Source organism: Anoplopoma fimbria, chromosome 7, assembly GCF_027596085.1.
Source record: "Anoplopoma fimbria isolate UVic2021 breed Golden Eagle Sablefish chromosome 7, Afim_UVic_2022, whole genome shotgun sequence".
NCBI classification, from domain to species: Eukaryota; Metazoa; Chordata; class Actinopteri; order Perciformes; family Anoplopomatidae; genus Anoplopoma; species Anoplopoma fimbria.
This window is the reverse complement of record NC_072455.1, coordinates 6,445,216-6,464,856: the sequence shown is the minus strand read 5'-3', so window position 1 is coordinate 6,464,856 and position 19,641 is coordinate 6,445,216. Positions and strand designations below refer to the sequence as shown.

Sequence of the window (19,641 nt, the reverse complement as noted above, 5' to 3'; positions counted from 1 at the left end):
TACCTACCACTGACAGCCAGGTTTCCATTCTCTGAAACTTCAAACCTGTTGGTGGCAGGCATGAGATGCACCTTCAACTGGACAGAGCCTGAGAGAAGGAGACAGACAGAAAGGAAGTCAGAGAGGCCATCAGAGGCTCAACACCCCCCTCACCCTGCTCACAGCCCTGCTGCTCAGCTCTCACCACTCTTCGGCAGGATGGTGGCCCTGTGGATGGTGACGTCCTCAAAGATCACAGGGGTGCTGTCCATGACAACCCCCAGACTTCTCACCAGGGTACGCCAGGCCAGTACCAGGTAACCCGTCGCTGGGTACAGGACACGCCCATCAATGCAGTGTCCAATCATGTAGTAGTCTGTAGACTCTGGGTTTATGTCTGTTGGACAAATGATAAAATGAAATGAGAAAGCACTGCTCACTGTATCTTAATATGACACAAGGGGGCAGATGCAGAACGCCTTTTAATCCCAATGGGAATTTCTTACCGATATTATACACAGTGGCAGAATTGGATCCTCCTGAGCCACAGGAAAAATCCTCTACCTTGGGGACATCCCAGGTCTGGGCGTGGTCCCACTGCATCAAGGGGGAGATCAGAGGGGTACCGACTGGTACGGGGTACTTCACCACTGGGCAGAGGCCGTTACCATCCACATTGATGCTAAAGAGGTGCATTAATAAAATAATTTGAATCTCTCTGAAAGTGCTTCCAGAAGCGAAAACATAACGTCACCAAATGCATAGAGCGTGAGGCGTTTACTGACCCGTTCATGTAGATTTTGCCAATGTTTGAGAGGAAGAACTCAAGGTTGTTGGTGTGGCCTCTCTTCATCAAGGGCAGGATGGAACATGTGTGCTTCAAGCTACGCTTCAGGATGGCCTGTGCAGAAACGTGAAAAATATCAAGTTGATAACATGCAGGATCAGTTTTAAACACTGTCATTGAGGTTCCCTGTCATTAAGCGGTCACAGTACAGTTCAGTAGCCAGGATGTGCTAATGTGCTTAGTGGTGCGTACCTGCAGCAGAGCATGAGGAGCTATCTCCACCACCACGGCGTTTTCAGGCACCAGACTGAGCCCCTCGTGGAACAGAACGGGGCTCACCAGGTTGTTGACGTGGTAGTCGGCCGAACTGTACTGAGCCAGAGGAGAGTCCCACTGAGACTGAGGGATGCTGGTGCTCACCCAGCGGGGAGAACGCTGTCGTGGCTCCTTGATCACCTACGCACAGCATGACATCAATATTCAGAAACGTTATGAGAATGATGAGAAAGCTGCCAAAATAGAGTTAGACCCTTATAAGAATATGTGCAAAAAAAAAGAGAAATTAATTTAATAAATAAGCCAATAAAAATAACACCCCAAAAATAGTGCATGTCATATATAACTACACCAGATGGAAGTGAGAATGTGTTTCCCAGTCTCCCCAGTAAGTGTCACTGTAACAGCAGGAGTCAGAGCCACACTGCTGCATGCTGTAGAAACAGAGCACAGCTTCGTACCTTCTTCAGGGCAGCCAGCAGGGTTGGAGCGATGGAGGCCATGTAGTAGGAGTGGAAAGCCACACCAGCACTGCGCACCTCCTTTGCAAACACTCCCTGCTCTTTCAGCTCGGACACAAATGTACTGATTGCCTCCTGATGAAACACAAACACCCACACACCTGTCAAAACACAACACCCTGCACCTGAAAACACCACATGCTTATATTAGATGATAGAGCTGCTATTGTGCTGCTACAACCCGACATTGTTTTTACATCGTTTAAAGCATCCTGTCATCTTTTGTGTTGTTACTGCAATGATAGTTCACAACTGACTACATTCTTCTTCCTGTTGTTCTCTCTCAGAAAAAGTTACAAATGTAATCTAACAGTGAAGCTCTGGTAGGTTTGCTAATCACCTAGCTATGTGCACAATTATTCACCATAGCGTTTCCAAACCTGCAGCGTTCAGTTAAAGCACCAGGAACATTTAAAGTCTTCTCATGAAAGCCTCACATACATAACAAAGTTTCCCTAACCTTACAATTTCTAGGATACAGATAAAAATCCTGAAAAACAAGCATAAGTACAAAGCAGACACCATGTGAGCAAATGGAAATGAAAGCTTTGAGTTCTGATTGGTCAGACTGTGTGAGACGCAGGTCCTCTGTTTGTTAACAGGACTATAAAAGACAAAGTTTGATGTTTGACCTGAGGACCGGAGATGGTGACGGTGTCCTCAGAGTTGTGGCAGGCTGGGACCACTCCCTTAGGACACTGAGCCATGCACTCCTCCCAGGTCAACCCTGGAACACACACGCACCAAGGGAAAAGATATCTAACCATGCTTCAATCAAAGAATTGTGTTTTGTGTAAATGAGTTTATGGTAAATGAGGCAAGCGAAGAAAAAAATGCAGAGGAAAAAAAAAAAGAGCTTCCGACTATGCTTCACACATAAAAACATCATTTTATTTTATGAAAACACAAAATAATGAGTCCTATCAACAGAAAAATAAAAGCTTGACCGATACCATAAGCCAGGCCGATATAACTGGAGTTGTTCTGATACAGACACGAGTATCAGAAATTCCACTGATACAGACTACAATGCTGTATCTGGTATGGGTGAGTACCTAAGTGTCTGCACCGATCAGACATCATGTTATCATATCATTCATCGGCTCATTTACACTACACAGAAACAACAACAACAACAACAACAAGTGTCACTCGTTACCCGATTCTTTAATTCTGCCTGATAGCTACTGCACATGTGTGGTGGAGAGCTAGTTAAAGTTAGCTGTTGGCAGCCGGTGGCCAGCACACTGCTGGGCTAAATAACTGAGCTAACAGCTAACATTAACGCTACATGATGATGTGTTCAAGCTCCATTCAGTAAAATAAGTATTGCGTGAAGGTAAATTACAACGTTATGTGTTCAAATGTAGTCCTGTAATATGTAGTTTTGGTGAGAAACTTGAATAAATCCTTTTTTTTTTTTTTTTTTTTTTAAAAGAGATGTTTTCAAAGCAGCATAAAAAGATTTTAGAGAGAGAATTAAGAGTTGTTTAACTGGAATCGGATCAGTACTGGAAGGAACAAATGTTAAAAAGGGTCATCTTGGACATAACCTTTTCACTGATCTCCATAACAGCTTTATCCTAGACATGGTCTTTCTGTTGTCTCAAAGCTTGAACAGGTCAACATAACATGTCAACTGTTAACCCTTATTCCCAGGCAATTTAAACTGAATTCAACTCAGACAGACAATTGACATACTTAGTTTCTAAAGGTTTTCATTCAGATGTCATGATAGCAGCTGTTGGAACACAGTAAAGAATCTCTTACCAATAGCAGCCATGCCTCCAGGAGGAAGGTTGGCTTCCTTGATGCAGCGGCCTCTCCAGTAGGCAGCCAGGATGGCCTCAGTGTGGCTGAGGGAGCCGTCAGCGTAGCCACAGGCCAGCTCTCCCACCGAGTGGCCCACGATGCCGTCGGGCTGCAGACCCATCTTAGTGAGCAGGTCAATCTCAGCTATCTGGAATGAGCCATATAACACGCATGTTATTAATGATTTCATAATCACACTTCTGTTAATCGGCTTTTGCTTTATGTTGTTTGTGTGTAACTCAAAGTTATTGTTGCCTCTCTGGGCCATGAAACACTTGAAAAGTGAAAAAAAAAATTGAAATTGAATTTGAATCTCAATGAGGCTTAAATAAAGGCTGTAAAAAACAGCTAATATGACAATGCCTCAAAATGAATGTGATAGGGATTGATACATGCTACACACAGCACTTTTAAAGATCCCAGTTAGTAAATTAAGTTTTAGATAATAAGAGGGAGCAGAGGAAAAATAATATAAATAAGAATAAAACAGGTGGCAAAACCCTTTCCCCTAATGTTTTCCTCTCACACATCCCTTCATTGTGGTTGATGTAACCGTTGAAACAGAAGAACATGCTTTTTGAATGGCTGTATATAATTATATTATTTCCGGATAAAGCCCTTGATGATAAATAATCTCTGAGGTGTAGCGGGATATCAGTAAGCTGACCTCTATGGCCCAGATTCCTACACTAAACAGGGCGTCCGTACTCTACCTGTATGGCGGCGAGGCCGACAAAGGCGTGAACAGTGTCCTCAAAAGTGGCTTCGTCTGCGTCCATGAGTAGGCCAGACACAACAAGGCCAGTGTCCCTCAGGGCTGCGTCTGACCGCAGGATGGACTCCCTGAAGTCCGGCAGCTGCATGAGACTGCGGCCCATACCGGCCCACTGTGTTCCCATACCTGTGAATGCAACACATTGTCACGCACACGCACCTTCATCCAGCAGCAAGCACGCCCATCTGTCTGAGGAGATCTGAATTCATCAATAGTCCCATTGCAGAGCTCAATAGTTATCATTGTCTGAGTGGCCAACAATCGCAACAGACAAATGACAAATAGAATGCTTGTTATTCTACTCAGTTCTACAGAATCGTTTAATGGGTCCGTTCACCCAAATGCTTATCATCCCTTTTCACTGGTGGTACGAATGGCTCCACGCAGACAATTTGGTTTTATGTGTCCAGATTTGAGACATTGGTCTCTGGGATTTATGCTTTCCCTACAAAACAACTGAGGTGAATGGAATTTCAATTGTGTTACTAACATTATAAAAAAATTAAGAAGTAAATACAGATACTATGGATAACTCACAAACTGAATGGTTTACAGTTTTCATCGGGAAATCTTTCTTCTGAATAAAGTCCTCATAAAAACAGAAGCATCTTGCTCTACAGATGATAAAACCCCAACAACAAACTGGAACGTGTTATTCATCCACCTGTTTAGTTTGTCTGATGACTCACCTGAACAGACGTACCAGAGCGGCCTGGCGGTAGCCTGCACCTGCTGCACCTCCTTGACGTCGCTCTGAGAGCCAATCAGAGCGTAGCCCCGGTAGGGCATGCTGGCAACAGGAGCTCCTGAAAGCTCATTCAGCAGAGACAGGAAGCTGTCGTCTGATGCGTGTTCCTTCCCCTTTTGGAGCATGGCCTCCACGGCGGCCTCTGTGCGCCCACAGGCCTGGAGCACCCTCGGGAGAGTCCTGGGCAGTGCGGGCGCTTCAGTTGGTTTCTCAGCCGGACGAAGGATCACATGAACATTTGAACCTCCAAATCCGAAGGAGTTGATGCCTACGATGCCGCCTCGGACGGGAATGGGCCGGTCGACCACTTGAACCCGCCCATCGGAGAGGGCTGGAATGTCAGGGTTAGGACAGCTGAAGTGAAGGTTGGGAGCCCAGAGTCCTCGCTCTAAAGAAAGCAACACCTGCATGTGGGATGAAAAAACAACCAATAAAGTACGAGAAGACAAAGTCGAATTTTAGTAAGGCAGGAAGAACTAAAGCTGATCATTATCAGCCATTATTTTTCTCTTTAGTCGCATCATCTCCTATGAAGAATTAAGGAAACACTTGGACTTGTGTATTTATGGGGTTTAACCTCCCTCTCAAGTTCTCCTCACACATCTACTTATGATTTTTTGTTTGAATGTCTCCCGGAAAGGCAGTAAGAAAGTGTTTCCCCAACTCCAGTCACAACATATCAATAACAATTACGTTGCAAAAGAACAAAAGAGGATGTTGTTGTTCTGAATCTTCAGAGCAGCCACTCTCACCTTAGCCACAGCAGCCAGACCAGAGGCCGGTTCGGGATGGCCCATGTTGGACTTGGTGGAGCCCATGAGCAGAGGCTCTCGCGCCGATTGACAGAAGACACCGACGATGCCGTTCACTTCCTGGGGGTCGCCAACCTGCATGTAGAGAGCAGAGAAGCCACAAAGGTAAGACCCTCCTGGACGGTGACTTCGTCATCTCCTTATTGTGTATCCGAGCAGCACTGAACACAGGCTGAACCTGGACCGCTGTGAGCACTGACCTTTGTTCCCGTGCCGTGGGCTTCCACGTATTCCACCTCCTCGGGTGATATATTGGCCTCCTGGTACAGAGAACGAACCAGCCTCTGCTGCATCTCACCTGAAGGGAACGTGACACCTGAGGGGCCGAGAGCAGGGGTCAGGTCAGATGTGCTGCACCGTACCAGAACTGTTACTGTACCCACACGTTCACACCACAGACCTGCTCTCAGATCACGGTGTCTCACATGGAGCCCGATAGAGACCTTACTGGGATGTTACAATAATGTGTGCAACTCAAGATGCTCATGTTTTCTTTGCAGTGATATTGCTTTAAGGAGAGAGTGAATTTTTTTACAACATGAAGTTTATTTGAATCTCTGGCTAAGTTATTTGCATCAGTAAAATTAGGGCCAACAAGTCAGGAAACACAACAGTCCGGTGACCAACAGTTTATCTAAATGACTCTGGAGATAAACTGGAGGGGAGTGCATGACACGTTGGTAATAAATAGAGAAGGTGAAGGCAGCTAAGCGCCACAAGGGAGCGATCACACAGAGGAAACCAGAGAAACCAGCAGCTGAACTCCACCCTTCCCTGTGATGCTGGGGTTCATACATAGCATAAGAGTGATTAGGAAAGTCAGAGGAGGAGTAGCGTTGGTTCAATTTATCTGGTAATGATAAATCTCTCATCCACTTGAAGCTCTCCTCTATTGCCCAATGTTAATCCATTTTGTGGATAAAAAAAAAAAAAAAAGGTGATAGCATGGTTTGTGTGTACAAAGCATTAGGGTAAACGTTAGTGTTACCTCCAGCTTGAGACTTAATTATTTAATTGGCATTCATTTCTCTTTTTGAAAGGCGGTGCCCAAGTTGAATTGAATGTAAGTAAAGTTGACTTGTGTTACTCAGTATTAATCCTGATACAATCACTCCACAGTCTTTTGTTATGCTACATAATGACCTAATTATTAAAAGAAGATATTTGGCAATCTCAAATTGAAGCATTAAAAATAATTCTCTCTGGATCATCACTTCTCTTACTTGACTATCTCTGTAGCATACAGTACTCTACAGGTTCTGTGCTGGATGTCAGTGTCCTCACCCTGCTCTTTGTATCCGTCTGTGTTGTTGCCAGCATTGACCACTGTGGCATAGACCCTTTTAGCCGCCGATCGCTTGGTCAGCAGCACCGCCACTGCAGCCTCAGAACGGCAGTATCCATTTCCTGTCCAACAACATAATACAAGTATAAACCATATATAGGTATACACACACATATGTACACACATAGAAGCGTAATCAATAAAATCAGTATGACTCTATGAGGATGGTTACATGAAAGAAACACTGCTCTTGATTTAAAAATAGTGAGGCTAGTTACACATTTCACTAACAGTGCATTACAATATTTTAAAGGGGACCAAAAGCAGAGATCAAAACCAGAAAAATGCCAGCATTATTTGTCAGTTTTAAACATATATTATGTGTGTTTAATAATAATAATAATGTATTCATGTTAATGAAACTAATCAGCCAGCCAGTATCGATCCAATTCGAGGACTTGGTTCTCAAATTCATTAAATAAATATCAATTTTATACAAGATTATAACCTAAGCCACAGATCTGAAAACAAAAGCCTTATAGATAGCAAGAGACGGTGGAGAGATGACAGTAGACAGGAAGAGACCAAGGGAACTTAGCGTACATGGCTGGCGTCTTAAACCACAAAGCAACGCGGGCACCCTCGCACTCTTTTTTTACCTGATGAGTCGAAGGACTTGCAGGTCCCCTCAGGACTGAGCATGCCCAGTTTCATGAACTGCACCGAGGTGTTGGGCTTCAGCAGCAGGTTGACCCCCCCAACCAGTGCTGCATCACAGTGGCCCTGGCGAATGGCGTGGAAGGCGTTTTCTAAAGCCAGCAAGCTAGAGGAGCAGGCTGTGTCGATGGCCGTGCTGGGGCCTGGAGGAGAGGAGAGGAGGTCAGGAGAGGAGAGGAGAGGAGAAGAAAGAGGAGAATAGAGGAGAAGAAAGAGGAGAGGATGTCAGGAAAGCAGGTCAGGAAAGGAGAGGAGAAGAAAGAGTAGAGGAGGTCAGGAGAGGAGGTCAGGAAAGGAGATGAGAGGAGGTGGATTAGAGCTAGAAAGAATACACAGGAGTAGATGAGGGCATTCAAACTGTGGAATGGAAAGTTGACTGGATAACATTGACTTCTAACTAGTGAGCACTCAAACAGGGGATGTCACTGCTAAAGTTTTACCACATGGTGGCAGCGTTGGATCCAGGTGTGCACTGATGCAGGAGGACCATCGCTAAACACGGTTCTAAGCTATACAACAACAAATTAAAAACAACGGACACTGGGAGAATAGCAGATAGAAAATATTCTAACAGTTCATATCTTTAAGAAGTACTAGTTGATAGTACTACCTAACAATACTAACAGTGAGTAGTCATGTGTCTGAGGTAATGTCAGTGTGATGAGGAGAAAGAAAAACATGAATGCACAACATGGAATCAAACCATGAAGAGAGATCTCTTAAGACATAATGTGCTGGGTGAGAGAGCAGGACTCTCTTTGAGTCTGCTGTCTAGTTCTGATAATATATTCCTGATTTGAGCAGAAAAAAGGTGTCAAGACACCCTTTGACATCACCACGCTTAGTCTTCTGGTGTGTGAGTGTTCCAGAGCGGGGCCGTTACTACACCAGCATCAAACTAACAGCCAGAGAAGGAGTGTGTGTTGGAGCTGGCTGTGTGAACGTACCGCTGAAGTCGAAGAAGTAGGAGAGTCTGTTGGCCAACATGGCGCGCTGGCAGCCGGTCATGCTGTAGCCCAGCAGCTCCTCCGGATCTCTGCTGAACGCCTCGCCGGCCTCCGAGCCGCTCACCCCAATGTAGACGCCCGTCTTACTGCCACGCAGAGCGGCCGGGTTCAGTCCTGTGTCACAACATGTCATCGCTTTTCAACAGTGTTGACTCAGATAATGAGCTATTCTTTATTCTTTGCTTTCCCACAGTTTCTACGCATTGTCACTCGTACAGGTGGAACTATACTCTCCAGTTTCCTTACCTCCATCCACGATGGACTCGTAGGCCACCTCCAGCATGAGACGGAGCTGGGGGTCCATGGTGTTAGCCTGTTTGGCGTGGACTCCAAAGAAGGCTGCATCAAAGTGGCTGATGTCCTTCAGTTTACCGTTCCTCTTTGGAAGACCGTGAAGACCTAGAAAAGAGCAAGAGTGGAGAAAAGGCTTTTTCAAACAACAACAACAACGAACAATTCTAGGTTTTGTTTGAGGTCTATAAATGACTTTAACATAAGGTGGAGTGGCCCGTTTCAGACGGCTGTCACCCCTGTTCACCCCGCTGAAGTAAGTCACAGGTAGACAAATCAGTGTTGAATGGAGGCACTTTTTAGTGCTTGACAGATATTTGTGAGGATTCGGGACACCCAGCTTAAAAAAAAAAAAAGAAAAGAAAAGGGACAATCCCAGGGATCCGGGACATCTGGTCAGCATACTCACTGACCTCCTGCACCGACACACTCCTACCCACAACCTCCTCACCCCTCTCACCTGGCCAAAGCACCGGACCTGGGGGAGAAAGGGATTTCTCAATTGCTCCCCCCTCCCTCTTAAAACTCTCTCCCCAAACGCCTCAGATATCCTCCCTCTCTCCCCTCCTTTAGAACCACTTCAAAACTACCTTTTTAAAACCATTTCCCCTTCTTCATTGTTAAATGGATTGTTTTTATACGGTTACTGATTTGACGGTTTCTGCCCTTGAGTACCTTTTAGAGCGCTATACAGGTGAAGATGTGTAATTGTTATGGTCATTAACAAGAGTTCTTTCCAACCAACATTGACTCCAGCTCAAAATATAGACAGGACAGCTTCTCATGTCTCATCTCACTTTCAGAAAGATGGTGAAACATTCATTTCCCGGGAGGTTGAACAATTTATTTTATAATATTCAAATTATGTTTTTAAAGAGCGATGGAATGAGGGTGATCTTCTAATCTACACAATGAACCTGTCATCTTTAAAAACAATGTTCAACATAGTGAGGGATCACCATGCACACACTTATTTTACTGCTACGTTTAGGCCACGCAAAATCTCCATTTTCTCACTGAGCTGCACACTGAGCACGTCCTGCCAGTTACTCTTCTACTGCTGTTCAAATAGACAGAGAAGCAGCTAATGAGAACCTCAAAAGACTAGCATTTCTTCGGAGTGGGAACTGCCTCTAGTTACACATAGGCAGCTTGCTGTGCGTCGGACCCTAATTTTCAGTTTGCAGGGACTCCGTCGGGCCATGAACCTCTGGTTGCTTTCTCCGTTTCCTTTCTATTGGCTCTACTCTCCCATGATGCCTGTGTGTGGTCTGAACTGGCCCAGTCCAACTCTTTCAGCACATGAATGTGTGCTCAAGATGGTTGCCGGGCAATGAGGGACGGTTATATTCACAAAGAGGGAAAAAACTGCAAGCTAGAGAGGGAGGAATAGAAAGAGTGGGACAGCAGAGCAGGAGGGAGAGAACAAAGCTATGTGAATAATACGTTAAATAGGAAAAGGGTGAAATGATAGAGAACATCAATTTTTTCAGCATTTTTTTTTTTTGCAACTTTTCTTAGAGAGGCCAGTTCAGTTGCGTGTGAAAAAAGTCAGCCCCCTCATTCATATGAATGAGTCCGGTCCGGTAACAAAGGGCTCCAGGCCTCTGGCTGGGCGCCGCACTGGCCTATCAAATCCATGCAGGCACACATTCCTGGTGGATCACTTTGTAACTTTAACCGCAGAAAAAAAAATTATTTCTCTGGTCAGCCATCTGATATAAAACGTCAGTAAATCACACACTCAGCACATCCACACACCACCAGCTCTCTGAGAGCATCAGTGACAACATGTCGCCTTTTGTTCCAATTCATTCAGCTGTTTTTGCACAGAGCCACCTCTCAATGTGAGTGTCATTTCCCATCCAGAGCAGCCCTGCAGCTAAACACACCATTGGACAAGTCTATCACAGACGCCATATAGGTTTACAACTTCTCCTGCTAAGATAACAGTCTCAGAGACACAGTTAAAGACTCTTATCTTCATAAGTGAGAAAAAGAGTTTAATCTTATCAACGGGACCAAAAGAGGTAATCAGTATGTCACTGATTAAAGCTTAAACCATGACTGATGGAGGAAACTGCACAGAGGTACATTGTGGAAGGATACTCTGAGTTTGAGTTACGTGCCGTCATTACTTATTTCTTGATAAAAAACAAAGTGTTAAGAAATGAGATATATGGTGTAAATGAGTCAGCAGTGTTAGGTGTATTGTTTAACACTGGACAAGTTTCCCCATGCTTCCCGTCTCTATGCTAAGCTAGGCTAAACTTAACCTTACTTCATGCCACTAAATGTTTCAGTGTACATTCAGCGTTACTCGACGAAACACACTGTGTTTTCTAACAAACCTGTTGAAAGCATTTCTTTTATCATAAAACACGTGCACAGACAATTTTTTGGAACGTTTCAAAACATTGCATCCATGTTTATCATATGTGTTCCAGGAAGAGCGTCAGGCTCATCGTTATTAAAGCATCAAGCAACAGTGTGTTACTGATTTCTACACATCCAACAGTTGAGACGCTGACCTTCATGAGTGGTTTACTGTCGCCTCCAAATGATGCTGGAGTGAGGGAGTGTGTCCTGTTTGGTAAATATATCCATGGCTGCTCTGGATTTAAGGACAGAGATTAAGGAAAGCTGTCTAACGAACTACTTTTAACAACTTTATGGACGGTCCATGCTGGCTCCTGCAGTTTAGTACCCCACCCTGTCCAGCCTGCATTCTGCCGGTACTCTTCACTGGGGGAAATCAGAGGCCTCTGCTAGGAAGCAGGATTTGGGGTGAGCACGGTAACGTCAGGGTTAACTATGGGTTTTTCAGTCCTACGAAGGAGGTTCAAGTCTTACCGGGTAGATCGCCATGGTAACTGGTAAATGCTCCAGGGCAGGTTATGTTGGAATTGAGAAATGAACTCATATAAAAGCACCTACTACTAATCAAAGCTTGATACATGGTTCGTTAGATAATATTACACAAATATGAAGAAGTTAAAACACATAATCCAGACTGAAAGAAACACAGTTTAAACTGACAAATGCAGGAAGGACAACTGGCAATAAATCACGACTGTGTGAATGTGTAAAATAAACATAATATTATATATATATTATATTATGTATAATTCCACTGCTTCATCTAGAGCACCACAGAACTGACTATAGATACATGTGTGTGTATTATATTAAGCTCATGTGTTGCGGATCTATTCTTATGGTGTGTATTATGATATTTTATCCTTACTCTTTCATCGGTTATATTCACTTATGTGTGTCAAATTGTTGAGCTGTGTGTTGTAGAGTGACATGTAATAGCTGTGTCTAACAGTCAGACTGGATACAGCTGCGGTTACGTTTGCAGTGGGTGACTATAGGTTATGGAAGGAAACCTTCTTACCATTTAGAATCATGTTTTTACATTTATTCTTTATTTGCCCCAAGTCTGTTTCACACCGCTGGAGTAACAGATGAATGAATAGGGCTAAAATATTCTCACTCTTTTTCTTGGTTTGTTAAATGCGCTGCTCTGCTGACAGCAGACAGCAGGAATTGAGAGCCCTGGTTGACTTGCAGAGTTGCTAAGCAGTGAAACCAGTGAACCAGCTTCGTAGTACAGGTCTCTGGTCGGACTGATCCTTCCAGGTATTCTATCTAGCATTGTTGGTTGCTCTTTGTAAAGACACAGCATTTAAAGTTGGCTCCTCCTCCCCGGCTCAACGAGCAAGAAAGAGAGAGAGAGAGAGAGCACACCCTCGACTCTGCACAACCATGAGGAAAGGTGCAGCATTGCCAGATTTTTATTGAATGCAGCCAAAGTGACGACTCATCCTGTGTGAGTTGTGTCTGTCTGCTGTGTGCGTGGCTCCTCTCCACCAAACTGACACAGATGGCAGCACACAGCAGAGAGAGAAGAGCAAAAACACACTGAAGCACATTTTATACCTTTAAAGTAAGAAGTCGCTGAGCGGAGTGATGCAGACTCTGCTACTCTACCGGGACTTGGATAAGAAAATCAATGCTTCCCTTGGACATCTTGGACGGTTAAGACGCCCACCGTTAACCACGACCAATGGTGGGCTATAGTGTATCTTATATCTAATTGCCATTTAGTCCGAAGGGTCATTCTCTGTTTCATGCAGCACAGAAATGCATTTCTGACCTGAACAATCAATCAAATCCAGCTGTATGAGGGGCCTCACCTGGTGTCCACCGCCGGTCGTCCTCCGTCACCATGTCCACACCATTGATGAGGTTTTCCCAGAATTCCTCCAGGTTGTTGGACTCGGGCAGACGGCCCGATATCCCTGCTATGACTATGTCATCCATGCTGAATTACTGTGAACACAGAGAGAGAGAGAGAGATGTGAACAATAAGAGTGGTAGACACACAGACATTAGCTGGACCCCGTCAAGTCCTCAATTCAACTAGGCATGCTTTTCTATACCATCAACATTTTCTACCATCAGTGTACATCACTGGAACAAAAATCAGCTCAAAACCAAATGTTCCACTAAACAGCATGCTGGAATGTGGGAAATCCTTATTTGAATTTCAGACAGAGTTACTTCTATAAATTCCTGGGGCCTGTCACCAAATCTGTAACAAGCAAGCATCATTAACTCTCTGTCACTGATAAAACAACCCATGCCATGTAGGACTCACTCATTTATTTGCAATTTGTAACCCAGATTCATCTATGAAACACACTGCCGTTACTTGTTTGGGGTGGGAAAAAAATCTTAAAGTATCTGTATAATTTGTTCAACATATTATTGATTTTAAATGTCTGAATTGGTATACCTGCCTCATTTTAGCCGGTGCAGAAGTTAGCAGTTACTGATTATATTGTTTTAGTTCTATGGGCAACGTGAGGTCATATCCAAAGAAGCCAGATAGCAGAAAATAACAGACGGTCTGAGATCAGCAGGGATACAACCTTCCTGCACGCTCACATTTTAAATCCAAAGTAAGTTACCTATTATTATTATTGTTATTATTATTACTACACACACACAGTAAAGTATAGGGTTCAGACACTGCCGGAAAAAGACGAGTTAGACATCATGCCTAAAGCACACTCTGCCATGTACAGGTAATATTATCATAATTTCGAAACGGATATGTCTTTATTCTTTGTTTTTTCTGGATACGGGAAAAAATAAATCAATAATTCCTGACAAAAACTGATATGTTTGACTCCCGGAAATCTAACATTTTTCTGAATAAATCAGAGATTTCTAAAATAACTGTAGGATTCAACTTCTTGCCATCCAGTGTTAAACAAGCAAATAAAAATGACAATGAATAGTAATAGTAAATTATGATACTTCACAATGCATATTGAATCGGCACATAAGGACTATTAGGGCTATTAACACTAACTAACTAAATGATGTTTGCTCCAATGCAACATTGAAGAAAGATCACACTAAACTCCTCTACTTTACCTTAAATCTCTGATGGTTCAGTGTTACTGAGGACAAGCTTTTGACCAATACCTTAATGTTTTTCTTGGCCTCCTTTCTAGAATACCCCTATTTTGTAGGATAAATATGTAGTTTGTAAAAAAAACAAAAACATTAGATGTTATAATAGCTAAGGTTTTTTATATCTGCATCTAAATGCTTGGAATTAAAAATAAATAAATAATTGAATTTCGGAAAGCATGTGTTGCTTTGCAGTGAGCTGAAATTGAGGCGAGCTGGTTCAGTGAATGCATACTGCCAGTCACATTTTATCAGTGCAACACCAAATGCTCTTTATTAGAGCAAAACATGAAATTTAAGAAAAGGTCCCTGTGGCAGTAATCCAATATTTCACACTATACATGTGTCCCTATTGAAGCATGTGTAATTGTTGCATGTGTACAGATTGTAAAGCCCTGAGGCAAATTTGTAATTTGTGATTTTGGGCTATACAAAATAAACTGAATTGAAACTGAATTGAATTGTGTTGCCGTTGATTGGCAGGTTTGGGGATGAGGAGTCCATCTGAGCACGCATGAGAGAGCACGTAGAGCAGACAATGTGGTCTGCTGATAGAATACTCTGTGTACATGAGTGAGCATACCCATGCCGTATGTATGTGTGTGTGTGTGTGTGTGTGTGTGTGTGTGTGTGTGTGTGTGTGTGTGTGTGTGTGTGTGTGTGTGTGTGTCTTTGTTCTGGTTTCTAGGCCAGGGACAGACCTGTGGACCAATGGGATAGCAGCTTGGGACAGAGCCACTCTGAATGAAAGTGTGTCACCAGCTCAGTGCGTAGTGCTCAGACCCCTCCCTCATGACATACTGTACACACTGCAGCCATGAGCACCAGTTAAGTCCCTAGTCTGGTGTTGTCTGAATGAATATCCAACATGTCCTTAATCTTTAGTACAATCTTCAATACATACAAACTGGTTACTGACAGTCAGGCTAGCTAGCTTAAGATTCTACTTAACATTAGCATTTGAATGCTGTGCTAGTTTCGGCCCTCTCCCGTCTCACCTGTACTACCTGTTTTCCTGTCTGATAAAGGAATGCTTCAAGTGAAGTACTAATATGATGCAACCTACAGGAAAGTAATCAAACAACTCCTTCTGGGCATTTTCACATTTCACAAACAGGAGACACAATACCCGCCTCCCCTCCTCCTTCATTCTAGCCACCCAGCCTCAGGTTCATCATTGTGTTTGTCAGCCTCTCTTGTCCTTACCAATCAGTTTACCAAACTCTATAACTTAACTAACCAGCCAAGTGTACAGGGATAATGGGGAAAATGTGTGATATGTCCATTGTCTCAATGGACACTGCCAACATGACCCATAACAGACTGTGATAACTGTCTGCTAAACATGTAGCTGTGATGTAACATTCAAAAGGCCATGAGAGTGAGACTGTGAGCCCAGGTAGAAACAGGATGACCCCAGTAGCTGAAGGGATTTGGCCTCCAGGACACACAAGCCAGGGATTAGAACTAATGTAGCACCTTCAGGACAACATCTAGCCTCACCTGACCCAGATCACACACTAACACCCTGCACACTGTTTGTCAACACGCATACAGTAGTTACTCAGCACTCTATAAAAGAGTCCGCAGCCCCATGCTGGACTCAAAGTCAGCCCCAGTTATATTCAATAAGGATGAGTGACTGCATTGTCTTCTACAGTTAGTACGGGCCAATTCAGTAGATGGTCAGCGGCTCACATCTGGCCCAGGAGTAACCTGCGAGTGGCCCACAACACATAAATCTGATCTTGAATTTTGACCACGCTTGGTAGATTTAAGAAACATCTGGCTACTGACAGATAGAGATGGGGACGGACGGACTGGTAGAGAACGAAATGGAGTGTTACTGTCACCACTTTTTTTATTTGCACAAGTTTGAAATGTCTGTTTACAAAATATCCGGCTCATGTACATTTCCCACGTTTAAAACCTGGCCCTATTGAAATAGTTAGTGAATAGCCCTGCCTTGTTGCATTCAAGTGAGCCCTGAAATTCTGGATGTCAGACCGCTGAGCTCAACCTGCAGTGCTCAACAACAAGACCTGACTCGTCACACCCTGAGGGTGAAAAGACACGGAGACACATGCCAAACTATCGTTACTCTGCAGGCAACTGTATGACCCTCTTCCTCGAAGTTACAAAACTACGAAAACAAATCCTTCAAATCACTGACATGAGATGAATGTCTCTTCTACCAGGTCAAATTTGAATTTACTTAAACTTAACTTTTTCAGCAGGATTGGTAGTAAGATGTTCATAACAAAAGATGGAGACATCAGAGAAATACCTTTTAATAATAACATCTGATTATTTATTCAAATCTCTCCAGTCATAATATTTTTTAGCTGATTATGAGGTTTTGTTGTTTAGATGGAGGTCTTTCTAAATGTTTTTATTATTAATATCAAGCCTCTTATCTAAGTTGACAGAGAATGATGGTGGACTGTCTGGCAGACCTCTGCCCCACACACACAGTAAATTCCTCAACCACATGGAAAAGTTAGCAAAGTACACTCAACTTATTCTTGTATTCATATCATCATTCATTTCCTGCTTTGTCTAAACCATGTCATAGCTAGAGACTCTCCTTAACCGGTCAGTGCCTATACAAGAGAGAATTCCACATTCTAATCTCAATACAATGGCCTTCATTTGGTTCGTTTCTCATCCAGCAGCCATGCCCCTGCTGTAACACACAACAAGAGAAAGCCACCTTCAAATCAGAGGAAGGCCACGGTGAGTTCAAAGACCGCCATTCATTCTCACTTCAGTTTGTATGGCTGAGGTCCAGGCTGGCTGCTGGCCCCAGAGACCTGCAAGTCCTCATCCTGGACTAAGGCCTTGCAGCAGAGTAACGTTCGTAGTCATGACTTATCATCAGGATGTCACTGCTGTGACAAAGTGGCAGCGAGGCTCAGCATCTGATTGCAACAATAAGACAATAACACAGAGCGGCCCTGATGACCTCTGAGCTGACTGCTGCGCTGAGGCAAATACACACCAATCTTTTTGTTTTTAAGTGGGCAATTCAATTCAATTCAGTTTATTTTATTTTGTATAGCCCAAAATCACAAATTTGCCTCAGAGGGCTTTAAAATCTGTACACATGCGACATCCTCTGTCCCTGAACCCTCACATCGGTACAGGAAAAACTCCCCTTTAAAAAAAAAAAAAAAAGAAAAAAAAAAAGAGGAGGGATCTTTCTCCCAGGATGGACAGAATGCAATAGATGTCATGTGTACAGAATGGACAGCATAATAGAGATACAACACATTCAATGTATTTGATATAAATGATTCATATAATGAGAGTAGTAAGCAGATTAATGATGTAAGAAATTAAGACTACTTATAATAACAGCAAAGATTAATATAGTAGAATAATGATAGTAAGAGCAGTAATGGTATTGGGAATATTAACAGTAATATGACTAATAATAATAATAATAATAATAGTGGTAGTAGCAGTGGGTGTCAGCAGGGCCACAGCAGGAGGCACGACCACGGTCCAGATATAACCACGACTCATGGAAACCTGCGGCCTTTATCACCGAGAATGGTTTCTATCCCATAATGCAATGCATTCTATTTGGGGGTAAATAAATAGCAGGCAAAACTCTTGTATAATCGGTTTCCATTTGGGTCCGAGTATGATCCATCGCCATAGATATCATCTCCATCAATAGGACGCAGACAAACTATGCGAAACCCCTTTTGCAAGTTAGAAATCCACGCTGATACAAATGTAACGTCACGCTGAATCACGTCGAATACTTCGCTAGGTTAATGTAGAATAATGTAGAAAACTATAAATATCATACCGCTTACGAAATGAGTATCTTTTTTTTGGGGGGGGGGCGACGACGACATAACGCTGCCATACACCGGTGTTAACAAAGAACAAGGACACGGCGACCGGGAAGTCGTTTTTTGGTTGGTTTTTTTAACGGAGCCTACTATTGTTCCGTCTCGATACAATTAAGTCACGCAAACCGGCAGCGACGACAGCGCTCAGCTAATTAGCCCGTTAGCAGAGTTAGCTTACCGGTGTTTCCCAGGTTGAGCTCCTCTTTACTGTAACCGCAGCGGGGAATGTCAGCCTCTGTCGTGTCCGCTGCCTGTAGGGTTAACGCCAGCCTCCCAGCTTCTTTGAGTCTCTTTTTTTGCCTCTGGTGAATTTAAATGTCTCACATTCTGCCTGGCCACGCCACATGGGCTGACAGTTTGGCTTGGCCGCGCAGTCCAATGAGAAAGGAGGCAGGGCTGTCGGATCCAGCCAGTGATGGAGCAATCCGTTGAGCGCCCCTTAGTCACACAGAGAGAGAGAGAGGGGGGGGGGAGAGAGAGAGAGAGAGAGAGAGAGAGAGAGAGAGAGAGAGAGAGAGAAAACGAATGAGTCGGGGTTACTGGAGTTCAGACCGAATCTGTAGCCCCGCCCCCCCAGGCCGACCACTCTGAGAAGAGCTAATTTGCTTAGATAAAATAGTGAAGTGTGCATGCATTAAACTGTGCAGTTGTAGGCTATGTAGTACTATTGTATAGTGTTTTAATATCTTTTTTAACGTGTTGATTTGAGAGTTAGTGAATTGACAATCCCTGGATGCATCCTCGGCCAGCTGCAGCAGCAGCACCGTAAACCCTGGATGGGTGGATGGATGGATGGGTGGGTGTTGGGTGTTGAATGCTGCTCACCAGCATACCACGCAGCACTAACCTTTCCTTCTCTCATGTACTGGCACTTCAAATGTTCGTGGAATTCACAGTACATGTTAGCAGAAGTTGTCCTAGCAATGTTAGTTAGTTAGTGTTTTTTATTCAAGTCTTCACACATAGGTAGTAGTTCTATTTTTCCTAAATCCGTACTGATGTTCACTCAATAGTTTATTTTTTACCAATTGTTGCACAAATCATTTCTCTAATTTTTTGGGAAATTGAGGAAGAAGGGATACCGGTCTATAATTATCCATGTGGTGTTTATCTCCATTTTTAAATATTGGTATTACCTTTGCGGTTTTCATATTATTAGGAAAAACACCTTTTTGAAAAGACTGATTACATATATGGGTCAAAGATCCTACAATAAAAGCAATACTTCTTTAATAATTACCATGTCAATAGAATTTATGTCAGATGATCTTTTGT

General features: G+C 43.4%; 1 protein-coding gene across 1 annotated transcript in view; it reads right to left on the bottom strand.

Moving 5' to 3' along the window:
- Positions 1 to 18,765, bottom strand: part of fasn (fatty acid synthase) — a 37,616-nt gene extending 18,851 nt beyond the window's left edge. Inside the window, exons 1-18 of the mRNA XM_054601860.1 lie at positions 18,545 to 18,765; positions 13,213 to 13,348; positions 8,966 to 9,118; positions 8,660 to 8,833; positions 7,655 to 7,855; positions 6,995 to 7,117; positions 5,911 to 6,026; positions 5,651 to 5,785; positions 4,840 to 5,302; positions 4,089 to 4,276; positions 3,334 to 3,523; positions 2,196 to 2,290; positions 1,504 to 1,638; positions 1,019 to 1,222; positions 765 to 880; positions 486 to 661; positions 185 to 376; positions 8 to 88 (exon numbers count right to left, since the gene is read on the bottom strand). Coding sequence (XP_054457835.1) covers positions 8 to 88; positions 185 to 376; positions 486 to 661; positions 765 to 880; positions 1,019 to 1,222; positions 1,504 to 1,638; positions 2,196 to 2,290; positions 3,334 to 3,523; positions 4,089 to 4,276; positions 4,840 to 5,302; positions 5,651 to 5,785; positions 5,911 to 6,026; positions 6,995 to 7,117; positions 7,655 to 7,855; positions 8,660 to 8,833; positions 8,966 to 9,118; positions 13,213 to 13,339 — 2,869 coding nt within the window. The 5' untranslated portion in view covers positions 13,340 to 13,348; positions 18,545 to 18,765. The remainder of the gene's footprint in view (positions 1 to 7; positions 89 to 184; positions 377 to 485; positions 662 to 764; positions 881 to 1,018; positions 1,223 to 1,503; positions 1,639 to 2,195; positions 2,291 to 3,333; positions 3,524 to 4,088; positions 4,277 to 4,839; positions 5,303 to 5,650; positions 5,786 to 5,910; positions 6,027 to 6,994; positions 7,118 to 7,654; positions 7,856 to 8,659; positions 8,834 to 8,965; positions 9,119 to 13,212; positions 13,349 to 18,544) is intronic.
- Positions 18,766 to 19,641: the final 876 nt, after the last annotated feature.